Source organism: Taeniopygia guttata, chromosome 4, assembly GCF_048771995.1.
Source record: "Taeniopygia guttata chromosome 4, bTaeGut7.mat, whole genome shotgun sequence".
NCBI lineage: Eukaryota > Metazoa > Chordata > Aves > Passeriformes > Estrildidae > Taeniopygia > Taeniopygia guttata.
Window position 1 is genome coordinate 22,882,489 of NC_133028.1, and position 16,185 is coordinate 22,898,673.

Below are 16,185 nucleotides of genomic sequence, written 5' to 3' on the forward strand. Positions count from 1 at the left end.
GAGGTGGTATCTAAGTATTTCTCTCTACTATTACTACATCAATTCTGAATTCAAACATAAAATCAATTAATTTTGAAAGCAATTATGTATTAGAATGAATAGTATCTATTACTGCAGTTACTCAGCTAAACATTAGAAAATTTGTCGTGGATTCCCCAACATTCACACTTGTTCAAAATTACTAGTGCCAGCAAAATCCACACATTTGTGTAGAAACAGAGCACTGATCTCAATTGTTTGTAACCAGAGAACATTCCCCTCTGTTTCTTAGCTTCTTTTTTCATACATGGAAGGCCAGTATATCATTCACTGCACCGAGATTTGCAGCTCCCTGAAACAAGGGACACACTTCATGTTGTTTAGAGATACTGCCTCACAAATAGAGGGGGTGGAGGGGTGTTTGTAGAATTTCTTAGGGTGTAGTTTCATGGCTGCGTGAGTCAACCCAAATCTGCCCTTCCATTATGCCAGCATGTAAGTGGCTGATAAGTGACACTACTGAAAAATCCCATTTTCTGCCCAGGTTACTTTTCAGGTGTATCTGCTTCTTGAACCAGCTCATTACATGGCTGTAAAAATGACAGGGGAGGGTGAGACTACTTCAGCCCAATCTCATGGTGCAGTTTAATGACATAGAAGTTGATTTAGTAAGGTCAAACTCAATGAACACAGTGTCCCAAATTCAGCTGTCACTGCAAGTAATAGTTCACCCCAGTATTATCACAGAGCTCCTGCAAAAGCAAGGAGAGGGTAGTAGGTGACTGTGCAAGTCACACTGATCCAAATGAAAACTCACCTGGAAAAACTGCTTTTGAATTGGATAAGTTCTACAATCCAGTATCCTGCAAGCCACAGATACACCTGGATAGGCACAGGGAAAAGTATGGCCCACAAGTAGCAAGAGTATTTAACTGGCTCATAGTGCTGGCTTCAGTGTTTGTGCTTCCATACACCAGGGTTTGATTCACAGCAATCCTCCACATACTACTAGTTGTTACTAGTGTAGCAACTCCACCATTTCCAACATCAGTTTTCCCCTCTTTCCCTACAGTCACTATGTGACTCTATTTTTTACTTTTCTTCCTCTCACTCTTCACAAACTTGATTTGTTTCTATGACTTTAGGAGTGCTGGTGACTCAAATAAGGAAAATTACTTTGAACCATTATTCTTGCTGAACAGCAGTGGCAGCAGCAGTGAAAATGAGCAACTGTTTCTTCAGTTGCAGCATCACAATAAAAGTGCTCAAAAGTATTCATATACAACAGTGCCAGGATGACAAGCTTCCAGAACACAATTCTGGCAGACTATAAAGAGAACTAGCCTTGTAAATTTATTTCTTTATTTTAAAGAGAAACTAAATTGATTTAGACTATGTTAGTATACCCACTACGCAGGTCAGCTCAGATCACTAAACTGACTTGCAATACTCTACAAGACCAAACCATCATTACTTACTCATCCACATTGTAACATTCCTGATGAAATTATTTTTGTCCACAACTTTGTTTTTGAGCAGAATATTGAAAAATATTATGAAAAATTGTGGGAAAACTCTCAACGAATCTTCTAAAAACACCAACAACTAATATTGTCCTTATTTCTAAAATTTTGAGGTTAGTTTTAAAATCAATTTTCTGTGGACGCTGCATGATGCCAGGCTTTTAACAAAGTGCTGAGAGAGATCAATTCAGATTCTGTACAGAAAAAGATGCATGACAGCCCTCGTACAGACTGAAGTTGGAGTAACTGAGGAGTCTCAAGACAGTGTGAATTAGGGCACTGCTCCACAGCATGAAGAATGCTCAGGAGGCAGAGCCTGTGAGATAAGAGACCCTCAAGGCATTTCTCAAACCAGCTCTACTGCTAGATAAAAATGTAATGGTGAACTCCATCCTCGTAGACATACACAGGTATCAGAAACCAGTTTTAGTATCAAACATGGAGTGACACACCGAGCTCCATTTCTAGGATGAGTATTCTTTAATCTACGTAGCATATCCAACTCAGACCAGAATGCTCCAATTTGCACAAGAACATAAACTAAAGACAGTATCTAAAAATGTCAAAGTGAAAAAAAACTAAATGGCAGCTTTATAATCTGTAATCTGACTGAAGGTGATTTAACCTTTAAAGGCAAACATAGGCTAGGACTGAAAGACCGTAACTTTGGAAAACATTACACACCACCCCCGCTTTCCCAGTTGAGATTTAGAAACACAGACACCATGCTTTTTACTCCCATTTCAAAGTGATTTTTTTAATGGCTTTTTAAGTTTTCTACTGACCTACTTCCAGTACTATTAATGTGTATATATTCTACAAAGATAGTTTTTGTACTTGGTGAACCCTCCATTTCCTAAAGCAGAATTCTCATGATTTTACAGCAGTCTAGACTACCTGTTTCAAAAAGAACAAAGCTGAAATCTTATTTCCAGATTTCCCAATTTCCCTTCAGCTACAGTTATACCTACTTTCATATTCTACATACATTTTCTAAGAAAAAAATGTTACTGCACAGGTCACAAATGCAACTACTAGACCTTCCTTTAGTGACTTCACATGAGCAAAAATATTACTTCTTGACACTGCTGTTGTACTGGTAATAGCAGAAGAAAGAGTTTCTGAGATGGGTTAGAATTTTTCAGGAATAATGACACATGCCAACTACATTTATAAAGGATGATTGAATTAGGCATTTAAATAAACATGCATTTTCAAGGAAAAAAGATTTAAAAGCTGCCTTATGTTCTTTACTTGCCTTCTAGGTGAATGAAAGTTAACTCTGCAGCACCTCACTGATGAGAAAGAAACACCTGTTAAACCCACACATAAAGGGCCACTTTTCCCCCGGTCACAGATCACCTAGTTGTTTTCAACCATCATAACAAAGTACTGAGTTTACCTGCTTTATTTTTATTACTGCAACAGCTTAAGAATTAAACTTCCTTTCACGTACTCTACAATATATTGTGTCATTGTGCAAACAAAGCAGCTAAATGTCTGAATTATTCCTCTTCACTACTTCTTGTAAACAAAGTTCATAAAAGAAAATTTTTTTCCTTTATCACTGACAGGAATAAGGCACAGAGAAAAGCACTGCAGTCAGAGTTAAGTGACTGAGTATCAGGTTTTACTCTCTTAAATCACAAGAAAAGAACAATTTTTATATTCCACAGGATTTACTTTCAAATAATTCCCTACTAAATTATGAATAGTTTGATTAAATTTCAGTAATTAGTTTATTACAGAGAATCATTACTGCATTTGGATAATTAAGTATATGCATGTATTTTCAAATGGAACCAGAAGAAAAGCACAGTTAAACCACAAAATGCTATTAAAATAGCAGGATTTGCTATACTTTGACTACCCTATGGACCAAAAAACAGAGTAAAAATTTTAAGGAAGGATGTGGTTGCATATTTCACCTTACACTGAATTTGTAACAGAAGTCAATAAGCATTTTTTTTTTTTCAAGGAACAACTTCTTATAACCAATTTATTTTCATATCCACATCACTATTGGCATAATTTGTAATACTCATATTGCAAAATTTCTTTATATGAAGCATTTCCTAAATTCAACTATAGTTTCATTGCACACATTCTCCTTCAGCACTTGTACCATAACCCTGACTCTAAGTAGCCAGAAAAACCCAAAAAAGGTAATTACATAAAAAACCACTATACAAAACATCAGTTAAAGTACTCACTCCTTGTCTTTTGAGATTTTAAATTACTTCTGAGTGATTTGGATTTTGTTGCGTTTTTCCCCTCTCACTAACATCATACTGTATAAGCAATTTTCATCAAGCTGATCACAGAATACAAGTCTCAAATTCAGTTGTTAAAAACGATCACTTTTAAGTTTAAAAACTAGTAATACTTTTGAACACCATAAACCACCAGTTTGTGGGTTGAATATTAAAAAGTTTTTGTGCTATATTTTTCTTGTTTATCTCCTGTACTGCTGCTATTTGACACTGATTTTATCACAGGCAGCAGAATTACCACTGGCTGGTTTCCAACAGATCTCTTCCCCACCACTCTCCTCTCAGAGAGCTGCTGCAAACCCTCGCCCTGCTCTCGTCCTCCTGCATTACCTGCCCACTTTCCTGTGGGTGCCCTGTCCAGAAAGCTGGAGACGGGGCAGCAGAACCCCTAAAACATTTGAAACACCCATGAAATAATTAGTTGAATTTATTCCACCTAGCACATGGCCTGCTGCCTTTTGAAATGTTTAACAGTGCTGGTCCATGTTCCTTTGTGTAAACAGGATTCGGATGTTTCTATTCTATTCGGCAGCAATTAGACAAGTGTTCAATCTCTGAAACCTCTGTCTAACTCCCAGCAAGTTTCAAACTAAAGTAACTTCAGGGAAGATCAGTAACAAAGAAATTAGACTTATTTAATTAGAAAAGAGAGGTCAAAACATTTTCCCAGGCAAAGTTCTATCACATATATAAAGTAAACTGAGACACACAAATGTTTCCCTCCTGTTTTTGAGAGATTGATTTTTGGGTACTTAAAACAACAGTAATAAGATTTTCATAGCAAGCACGAGCTTAGAGCTGGTCTTTTGATGGGCTTTCACACTCAATGCACAGATAAAACAGTTTTTAAGATCAGTAAGTTACATAATATTTTTTAAATATTTTAAAATTGCAGGTGTTAAGCTATTTCTTCATGGTCAATCAGGCTATTTCCACATAGAGCGGTAAGAGAGAGAGACAACAATTGCAGAGGAAGGGGAATTCTTTAATGACTGCAAGCAAATTCTAACACTACTAACTACTAATCTGGCCACTTTATTTTTAAGCATGTGCATTTTTCAGATGCTGTAGACACCAAAGAATAGTGTGTGGGAAAACTCCAGAAATATAAGACTTCTCCAAAATCCTTTAAAAAAAAATGTTCTTCCTTCTTCTCTTTCATCTTCAATATCTGTTCAAAAATTATTGGTAAATAGAAAATACATGTCTCTTTAATGCTTATTAATGTATTTTGCCAGTACAAAACTTTTTCTCTGTTTCAATAGTTTGGAAAGTTTTGATAAATCTCACAGAGACAGATATCATAATTTCTAGCATTCGAAACTGAAGACATGAGGCCTAAAATGCTAACGACTACCAAACTGTATTCCAGCAAAACGTGAAGGTTGTACTCAGGGAAGACAACAGAGTACCATTAAGATTAGGTAATATAACTGAACAACTAGAAAGAAACAGGAACTCACTTAAGAGTAAGACATTAAAAGGACTAATCAGCCTTCACAGTAAATTTGAAAGGATTTTTCCCCCACTGCAAAACTGATCCTGACACTGAAGCTCTGACACCTCCATCAGCCAAGTAGGTACCTTTGATCTCACATAAATAAAATGTATGTTTAGAACATCCCCATTGCTATTCAGGTACCAGAAGGTTTTCAATATCTTCATTCCTGAGCTGCAACTACATTGTGCCAATTTTATCTTTGTTTCTCCTTAGCAGTGTTTCATCATGCTTAAGAGATCTTTATAACAGCCAAATTCTGATGTCAGCACAGCAGCGGGAATACAGTTCATTCGTTTACTGCAGCTGCAAAGCCAGCAAAACACACATTGCTTTGAGTAACACCAACAATAAGCATGTGGTTTAGATTTCTAGGTAACGATGATTAACAAGATATTGCAGTCTGGGAAAAAACCCTCAGATACAAACAATGTTTAACATAAACTGGGGACTACAGAAAAATTTGGTTTAACTACCTAAATGGCTAGAATATATACTGTGAACCAAAGATCTGCTAATTATTTTGTCTGTTGTTTTTCTTTATCATACCAGAAGATGCACACTGACATTAAGCAGACAAAAAAGTATGAACTGAGTCAAGTAGAAAAGTCAGAAAAGTAACCACATGTGTATGTCTGATTTCCCTTTGTCATGGGAATTCTGCTTTTAACCCCTCTGTGTTCTCAGAGGCGTGTCTACCTTCAATTGGTCAATGTCCAAATTGACCTCTCCCTTCCGGAAAAATTCTTTTTCCGTTTCAAACCACGACACCTTTCTATCAATCATCTCTATATCTGTCTGAAAGCCCAGGGATAGGTTTGCTTTCACTTAGTATCACTGGTAAGAGAATAACACTTCCTTTATGAGTCCTTGACCACAGCTAAAGCTCCTGTTGTTTTGCAAACTTAGGCATTCAAACTCCTCATATGAATGCAGTCTGTCACAGATTTTGTATTGAAGCTTTATTTAAAATATTTAAATTCACAAAATGTCTCCCACATTGTACCATAAAAATACATACTGACTTGCATATCCACCTAAAGTGATTTCTATGACTAAATCATGTCACTTACACTGAAGACATCAGTAGAGCTCTGGTCTGCCACAGGCTTCCAGTATGCCCCTAAGTAATATTTAGCCTTCAATAGTTTGTTTCAGTTTTAGAACAGGAGGACAAAATCAGATATTTGTAATTTATTATTATCACAAAACTCTTATTCAACTCTTTTACAAGGTAAATAATCCTGTACTTCTCAAACTTCTATGCAGTCTTTATAACAGTAATGTTAATATAGTACTTGTTAAGTGATTACACACACACAAAAGGAAACACCACAACCAAAATCTTTAAGCCATGACTTGGTTCCATTCACATTAAATAACTTGTTCTGTAGTTAATCAAGGTTGTTCAGTAGAGAAGTATTGCTCAAAGACCACCTTTCCTATTTATCAAGGATGGAATACTATAACTGAAGGAAAATAATTGAAGAAAATTAATATTCTATACTATATTTTGAAATGGTAAAGTTTGAAGATTTGCATGCCAGCCTTCCACCTATTACAAAGTTTCTATACAATGCCTATAAAACAGCCTGTAACAGAGTTTTCATAGAAAACATTAGTCATTTTCTGGGTTTTTTAGGAGAGATGGTAACACCTGATTTACAGAAGCCCTGGGCACACAGAAATGTAGCTGAAATCAAAGAAACTTTCATTCTGAACATATAAAGTGCAACAGTATGCACTTCACTTCAGAAGTCACAATTTAGAAATACCAAATCAGACATATGAAGCCAGCTTGTCTTTCTGGTATTAGGGTTTGGTTTTTCCCTTTTCAGTAACTCTACAGTTCCCCATCTCTTAACTGTGATTAACATCAGGCAGTCACCTCACAAAAAAAAGCATTAGCATAAGAATAAAAATTATTTGAAGTTTATAGTAGAATAAATAAGGGCATAAAGACTTCTGAACTAGTCTGTCCATTTCAGCGGTCAGATATCAGAAGTCATCATTTCTAATTCAGCAACCTTTTAGGTGTCCCCCCCGCCTTTCAAATGGGGGCTTTTTTTCCCTTTCACAATACATTTATCTTGGTGTTGCTGGGAAACCATTAGAATAATATTGTACATGTGAAATTGCCATTAATTACTGACGCACTTGTAACAAAAGAGAATTATCAGATACAAAAACAAAGGGTGTCATCATCAATTAGTTTGAAATTCAGTAACATCTGGGTGAACTTGGTAAGCCTACATGGTCTGTTCCTCTAAGGACTGACAAAATCGGGACATTTACAAAGCAATTGGTTAATATTCCATTGAAAAAAAAATCAGAGCACAATTTCTTCTTCTCTGACTAGTGGCCTGTCCTAGTTAATGAAAAACTTGATTGTTACATGACTCGAACTAATTAAAAAGATTAAACTATGAGCAAAATCAAATTAAAAATTTGGCTTTAGGCTTAATGTGGCTAGCAATAGCTCAGGAACATTGCAACTGCAGTCTGCAATTAAATACAATTAATGAAAGTTTAAAATTCTTAGAATAATTAACTGTGGAACATTTCTATAACCTGGCTGTATGATCTCCACAAAATTACTTATAATTCTTAAATATAAGCACGTAAATACATGCAAGTCACCCATCCAAGACATGCCAGCAAAGAGCATTTATTAGTTAATATACTATCCCACCCACTTACTATGTATATACCTTTTCCTCTCAAACACACCAAATTATTGTGGGTGACACAACAGATTTTCTTCTACCAGATGACATTTTAATTTGTATTTTTTAGTATTGTTTAATATAACTACCTACATAAAATCCTAATCAGATCAAAGGTCCATCTAACTACACAAGCTCAGAGAGCAGCCATTAGCTTACACAGAAATAACAAGTTTACTTAACTTTTTTTTTCCTCTCACATAACTACAGCCTATTCCAAAATTTAAGTAGCAACAAGCAACCAATTTCAACATGATGTAACAGAATGCCTAAAAACTACCTGCGCATGATATGACAAATTGTTAGCATTACCTATTTCTAGTGGTATGGAAACACAACAGGCCGAACTACAAAGGGGCCAATATCTAATAACCAGAGGAACATGCAGAAAGACAACGGAAAGAAGGAGAGGGAGGGTGTTTGTTTCATTCTTGCACAAAAACATGTAACAACTAAGACATGCCAAGGGACAAGATAGGGAAGATTTCAAGGCACACCTGGGGTGCTAACTTCCCCAGACGATCACAAGCTAGGCCTTGGGGTGGGCATGGCAGGGGGAGAATTGCAGAGATGATGGAAGGGTGTGGGGGGCATCAAAATCAAACGCAACTTTCACAGCAAATGCCTTGCCTGTCACCATGGAAAAAAGAACAAGACTACTGGACTGATTGAAAAGCAAAAGGACAATCATTCCCCAAAAAAATCCAAACCTCCACAAAACAAAACCCAGAATTCTAACCCAGCCATGATAAAGAACTGTATCTCCCTCACTAAACTCTAACCTATAAAACTTAATTTCACAGAAACATATTTAAACGCTGCCTTAAACCTGTGTTTAAAATTTCCATGCTGAAATAAATTTATCACTTCTTTTCCTTTGAAAAGTTTCAGATTTTTTTTTTTTACTTGTGTACATTTAGTGTCTGATTAAATGCACCTTTTAGAAATTTCGTGAATTTGTGTTTACACTGATATCGCAAGGTAAAAGAAAATGCTGCTCTGTATTTTCTTTTTGTCTACAGATTTGTCTTACACTTTACCAAACTATACAGTTTTTAGGACAAAGCTTTATCTCAATTCACCATCCTGCATTCTTTCTTTTACATTAAAAACTCTAGCAGGCATGATGGCTTTCCAGAAACAGTGCAAATGTCCCCATCCCTATCTCAAAAGAAAACATTTGCTACCTTTCACATTCAAATCAACTCTGAGGCTTCTTCAACACTCTAAGGTAGGACTGCCACAAAAAGAAGTTGGTTTTGCCCTGAGCCAGTCCAAATTTTTGTGAATTTTCCTGATAAATTACACAAGAAAAGGGCTCACGTTAAAATTAACTTAGTTGGGGAGGGGTGGGTGTTATGTTGCTGGTTGGTTTTGAGGTTTTTTCCCTGCTAAGTTTTAACCTGGCCAACCTTTCCATTTTGGTGTGCAGCAAAACAAAATGCTGGTACAGAGGGTACAGAAACAGAGGCTGGGACAAGCACGTGAGAGCCCCACATATTTTGGTGGCAGTTCTGGCTTTGCCTACAAGGGCTGTTTAAGCCAGTCACTGAGAAAATCAGTCTCTACGCATTTCGGATTGATGGGGCTATTTGTAATGTATCTGACAATTAAGTACACTACTATTAATCTTACTCATAATGACTGAAAATGTTTTGTATCAACGACATTTTTAAGTCTCTTGTAATCAAAGTTATATCTTGCAGTGGCTACCTGCCACGACCTCGGGCAGATAGGTAGAGCCAGCTAGCACTGCCTGTGTGAGGCCGGGGACACTCCAGGGGAACGGGGTCTGCCACCCTGGTAGTGCCGTCTGCTGCGGTGTGGGTTGTGCAGCTTCGATAGCTCTGCACGCTGAGAGGAGATGAAGAGATGAGAGAAGGACACTTGTCTGCGAGCCCAAAGACTCCTTTATTTACTCAAGTGAGGCAAGAAAGCTGCCCTCTAGATGGGTGCGGGAACAAACGCCAAAGAAATAAAAGATTACAGCAACTTAAAAAGGGGGTGGGCGGACAGGGGTGCAAACCTGTCTCACCCAATGGGGATAAACCAGAGAGAGATGACATCGACTATAACAACCTATGGTAACATAACATGGGTGGGCACAAGATCAGGGGACAAATAGAAAAGCTAAACTGGAGTGATTGATACAGAACTTTCTCGAAGAAACTGGGGGGTGGTTACAGGATTGACAACCAAAAGGGTATGAACAAACTCAGATTGATGGAACCAAATAAGGAGAAAACAGGGAGAGGTGAGAAGACTGACAGGTAACTGGGGAGCCAAGTGGGAACTTTTGGGGTAAACACCTTGGATCAAACCAACCGTGTGGGGACAAACGGGGGAGGAGAGTATAAAGGATAACTAACAATAATAAAACCAACTGACTAAATCAAACCACACTGCAACAATATCCGAGATTTAATAGTTTACTGACAGCAATATACAAGTCTGCAGTTTAACACAGCAGTAAAACACAGTCAATTTTTTAAAAAATGTTAACAGTCATAAAGAAGCTTTGCAACAAAGCAGATGCCAAGATTCTAAAACTTCTTTCAACTCTCAACTATCTTATGGAAAGAAATATAATATTGCTAACATGATTGCTCTCATGTTTTATTTAGGTTCTAGTTTGATCTTGGAACTGAAGGAGGGCTTCTTGGGTGCCCTACAATTGTTTGCTCTCCCTTCTATCACTTGGTTATGCCAAAGTTACCACCCCTCTTCACAAGCCTTACCCAAATTGTCAAGCACCTGACTTGCAGCTCTAAAATCAATCCCTATGTAACTTGAACATCTGCCCTGTAAAGAGAAAGACTGACCTAAAAAAAAATTTTGTAGTCAAAAGTACAGTCAATCTCAACACTCTGGTACGTGCTAGATGCCTAGTTTGGTTAAACTTAATTGGATCTATTGAAAGGACACTTGACCCCAGCCACAGCACACCAGTTAAAATCACTTCCTCAACAGCTGAAACTATACATCACATACTGTCTCACTCTAAGAAGGCATCAAACCATCAATGTAATCTAACACTCCAGAAACTACCTTTGACTCCATTGAGCACCTGAACTTGTGTTTCATTTGCCATACATATGCAATCCTGAGGCATTTCCTTTCTACACCTCTCTGAAGATGTATGTTCATTTTAAAATTCTCAATATTTCATTTTCAGGACAATGATAATGTTATCATACATTATATCATACATCGTATCAAAACACTTGGAAAGCATCTAGCCTACATTTTATTACCCACAAGTCCAAGGAGAAGGAGGGAAAGGATATAAAAACATTCTTTTTAAAAGTCCTTGGCACAAAAGCTGCTGCTCAGGCACTCTGGGACAGGTGCCCAGAACGTCTCAAGTTCCAATAATAAGAAAAGCTTTCATTAGAAGAAGAGGTCTGGACACAAAAATACAGATGCGATACCAGGAAACTTGCTAATAAGGACACAAATTTGTAACCAGTTAAGTTGACCATGACTTCAACACGCTAAAAGAACAAAAATTCGCAGGAACAGATCCACATCCTGGTGGCCAGAACTCTAAGTTGCACATTTTCTGTAAGAAACACCTTCTGTAAGAGCATCTTTGGCTGACACATGGCCAAGAAGACAAAAAATCTACAATTTCAAGAACTGATTCATGCCTGAGTTGCTACATTCTGTTAAAGTTGGCTTTTATCATTAAGTCACATTTAAAGTTCTAGAAAGTTATCTTTCGAAGAAAACTTGAAGAAATTGAACAAAACCTTTTCAAGAATTTCCATCCCAAGCACAGCATCACCATAACATTCCATATATCAAAATGCATTTGCTTTTGCAAATTAAGTTGATATAAAGATGCTCAAACTTCATAAAGAACATACACATTATACAAAAGCATAAAGAAAAATACATTCATTGGTTTAGTTCTAGAGTGTACAGTACTTCCCATTTTCTTAATGCTTCAGTAAAGCCCATACCTGACAAAAAAAATTCCTCTAATTCTGATTAAACAGTACCAATACCATAAGAAAAATCTTTCTCTGTAGTTTCAGACAGAAAAAGAATGTCAGTAGGTGCAGTAGCAAAGTATTTGTTTCCATTTGAAGTTACTCTCAAATTTCTTGGCTGTCTGAAGTCTGTAACAATAATTCATTAAAAAACAACAAGAAAGAAGTCTGCTCTTAGCCTGGAAATCATGTCTAACACACACATGAATTCAGTAAAACATGTATATATGATTTTGAAATTCGATTATTCCTATTATATAGAAATGACATAGTTCACCATTGCAAGTCCACCAACTGGGACATAATAAAATACCTGTTTCAAGGATCACCTCAAAACTACATTCCTTTACATTCCACAGACTTTAATCTGAGGTATCTGTCTAAACAGTCACAACTCTAGTATCCTCTCCTGTAACTGGCAAAACTCCACTGCAGTTTTGAAAATACTAGGCCAAACTTGTCCATTCAACATTTTCAAAACTGTAAATGGACAACAAGGCTCATTAAAAAAAACCAAAAAAACCACCACTTTTTAACCCTTGCTGCTTAAAGAACAAAGCACAAAGCCTATGTTCTGCTCACATTTATACCTAGGAAAAACTTACGATAGAATATTTCCAATCTCTAAAAATTATTACTCCATCCTGGGCATAGGACCAAATCCTAGGTTACAAAAACCTTTGGTCCAAAGACCATGGTGTTAACAAATGAGCTGTGTCAATATTTGATCAATGCTCAACTTAATTCTCTATTTTCAGCATGGACTTAAGAAATAATCCTACTCACAGTAGCATTTAATTTTTTTTGCAGTGGAAGAAGGGATTAGTAAAGTAAAAAAGAGGCAAGACTTGCACTCCTCCAGGACGCTGTCAAACAAGCAGAGAAGATGCTTTTCTAGCAATCCCTTTTGCTCAAGAAAATTCAGCAATTTTGTCAATTATACTAAATAGGAAAAAAACAGTATGTATCACACTAAGTTAAAAAATCTTGAAGCAGGTTTTACATTTGAAACTATTTCAAAATTCCATCCATAAAGTCCACAAATTAAGCTTTGTTTTTTGCAAACAGCGTGATCTTTTAAATCATAAATACCCTTATGTAGACCTACTTGTTTCCTCCGCTCAGCTATACTTTCTTCAAGTGCTGGAACCCAAAAAACCACCTAGCTTGCAAAAAAATTTTGCTAGCATATCCTCCAATTACTACTTATGATTCCACTTCAAAATCTCTCCTCTAGACTGTGGATATGTTTCATGTACAACTTGGCAGTCAATGTATCAACTCCAGCATTGAGAGAACGCACAAGAGAACAGTAATGAATTACAAAAGATGGGAAAAATGGGTCCTCCACTCTTAAGGAAAAACAATGAAGTCATATTCCCTTAAAGGTCTGCAGGCAGGAAGGACAACAAAACTCTGGCAGTTCTCCATTCCACCGATAAAATGTTTACCTTAACAAGTAAAAGTTGCAGGGAGGGGGGTGGTAGTTCAGAATTACTCACCTTTAACCGTTTAACCACCTCATCGTTGGTAATTTTGTCCGTAATCTCCTTCACTCCAGGAGGATAGTAGATGATTTTACCGTCGGCAGCAGGTTTTGGTTGGGTAGCAGGGAAGTCCATCCTGGCGCTGCTGGTTATAAACTTTCCTTCTCCACAGTCCTCTACCGGCCTCTATCGGTCAGAAAACAAAAGTTCAGCAGAATGGAAACGACTTTCTAACCCTCTTTTTCCATTCCTCACCCTCAATTCGCTGAAGGCCCCGGCTATCGCCCCGCCGGCCGCGCCCCCCAGCGCTGCCCCCGCCGCATCCCGGCGGGAGCGAGGCCCGGCCCGCCGCCGCTCCCCGCGACTCGGGCCTCTCCGCTCCCCTCCGGCTCCTCCTTTCATTGCGAGGCTGCTCCAGCCCAACACTGTTAGTTCGCAGCCGACGGTTTTACAATGAAATTTGGGGCCCAATCGAGGGATACCCCGCGGCCGAGGGCCCCTTACGGCCCGGGGGGTGGGCCGGAGACGCCGTTCCCGGCCCCAGGAGATGGCTCAGAGCCGGCACACCGGCCCCGGAGCCGGGAGACGAGGCCTAAACAGTTAGGCCTCAAAACTATCGGGAGGCAGAGAAGCCAACAGGAGAGGGGGAGGGAGGGAGGAAGGGAGGGAGGCGGCGGCGAGGGCAAACAAAACCCCCCCGCGAACCCCCCATTCCCTCAGAGCCCCCCACCCGCCCTCCCGCGCCTCCAGGAGCCCCCCCGGAGAGGCGGCCCGGCCACTCGCCACTTTCCATTTGTTCCCGCAACTTCATGTCCCCTCAGCTCTCGCCCCGCACCCCCCCGCCCCCACCCGCCCCGCCGCCCCGCATTCGGCCGGGCCCACAAAGAGCCCCCCGCAGCCCCAGCTCCGCGCACACACCCCCACGGCCGTGGGGAGCGGGGAGCGAGCACGGGGGGAAGCGGGACCCGGAGCCGCCTTTACCTCATGCAGCTCCGGAAGGTGCAGCATTGAGCAGCCTCCGTGCCGGGTGGTGCTCGCCGCTCCGCCGCCACCCCGCCGGCCGCTGCCCTGGACGCTCCCGCCGCCTCCTGCTCCGCGGCGCGGCAGCTCCTGCTCGGGAGCGCTGGCTGGGGGAGGGGGAGCGGCTCGGTGGCGGCAGCAGCGGCGGCGGCGGCGGCCGGGAGAGGGGGAGGCTCGGGCGGAGCGTGCGCCGCGGGGACCCAGCGCCGCTCTCCGCCCGCCCAGGGAAGCGCAGCCCGGGAGGAGCCTGCGCGTCGCCCCCGCCCCTTCCCCTTCCCCTTCCCCTGCCCGCCCGGGGCCGGCGGCGACGCCCCGCCAGGAGCCCCCAGCCCCCGCCCCGGGCAGAGGGCGAGGCCGCCCAGTAAGTCTGGCACCGCGCGGAGCCCTGCGCACGGAGCGCAGGAGCGGCGTTGCCTCAGCTTGGCGCCTAAACCCCCCCGGAGCGGCCGGGCCGGGCAGGCTCCTCCGGGGCGGCGAGGGCACGGCTGGCGCCGAGCGGCGATGCCCGGCTGCCAGCAGTGTCAGCGAGCGAGCCTGCGGGTTCCCGGCTGCAGCGCGGGAAGCGAGAGTTACTTTGCTGCTTCCTTACGGAGCTCAGGCCGCTCATGGCTGCGCGGGCCGGTCCCTCGGGCGTCTGGGGCCTGGTCGGCATGATAGAGAAGAGTGTGCGGAAACGGTGTGTGGGGGGCGCGGAGAGTGCGGTGGCAGGCGAGAGTGAGCAGTCCTTCTTCAGGCAGATGGGGGGAAAGAGGAGTATCCACACTTTGGTTGTAAATCTTTAGGAGAAACTTGACTATACAGACCAAAGGAGCCCTCGCCAGCCAGCTCAGAAAATCCTTCCGTGCAAAATGTCTTTCTAATTTAATATTCGTATTTCGAAGGGATGGGGTATGTCTGGAAAAGCAATAACAAAGTGGGATATATCTGTTTGTTTTGAATCTGCAGTATGTACCGTGTCGTATTTGAAGTGTAGGTGGCTATGAAATGTTTTCGAGATGCCCATGCTACTCAGAGATGTGTGACAGCTGAAAGATGACTTAACTAATCAAGACTAATTTTGGGTCTTCAGGTGGTTGTTTTGTTATTCAAGCCAGCTAAAACTATTATTTTCTTTAATTTTGCAAATCTCTAATAAATTTTCTTTAGAGCATGTTGAAGGTAGGAGGTCAGGACCAGTCTCCATGGAGGGATGTTTCTCTCCATGGGGATTGCACAGGTACGACAGGAGCCTCTCTAGGCACAGCAGGGTGGTAGCTAGCATGGCCTGGCAGTGGCAAAGGAAAGGTGCGGGAGGGTGAGGGAATGGGATAGGGGTAAGTAAGATTATGGTGAAGTATGCCAAATTCCAGCTTTACAAAGACTGAAAAGCTTTTTGGAGCTTCAGGTGGGAGCATGTGGGTAGGAAATTGCTCTCCTACACTTGTGTTCCTTGTTTCCCTGCAGTGTTGTCCTAGGGGAGTTGAAGCCTTAAGTGTCCACAGCCTCTATGAAACCAGCTTAGAAGAGTTATAGTGAAAGTAACTGAGAGTTGCAATGAACACTTGGAAGATCTCAGACACTGATTTTGAAATTTAGAAGGGTGTCATCAGACCAGGCATTTAAATCTGGCTGTGGACCCAGATTTAGATAAAATGATTCTCTCCCAGCTTAAGGATCAATGAATTTGGACATTGACAATAGACAG

At 40.8% G+C, this 16,185-nt stretch overlaps 1 protein-coding gene and 1 long non-coding RNA gene across 3 annotated transcripts in view; both read right to left on the bottom strand.

The window, feature by feature from the left end:
* PDS5A (PDS5 cohesin associated factor A) overlaps positions 1 to 14,733 on the bottom strand; it is a 79,173-nt gene extending 64,440 nt beyond the window's left edge. Inside the window, exons 1-2 of one of the 2 annotated variants that reach the window (XM_030270949.4) lie at positions 14,463 to 14,733; positions 13,497 to 13,667 (exon numbers count right to left, since the gene is read on the bottom strand). In XM_030270949.4, coding sequence (XP_030126809.1) covers positions 13,497 to 13,667; positions 14,463 to 14,489 — 198 coding nt within the window. In that variant the 5' untranslated portion in view covers positions 14,490 to 14,733. The remainder of the gene's footprint in view (positions 1 to 13,496; positions 13,668 to 14,462) is intronic. The other variant, XM_030270948.4, reaches the window with a different exon arrangement.
* Positions 1,097 to 13,489, bottom strand: LOC140683924 (uncharacterized). The gene is made up of 2 exons (XR_012055570.1): positions 6,045 to 13,489; positions 1,097 to 5,917 (listed from the first exon to the last, which is right to left on the bottom strand). It is a non-coding gene; the product is annotated as an uncharacterized lncRNA (long non-coding RNA).
* Positions 14,734 to 16,185: the final 1,452 nt, after the last annotated feature.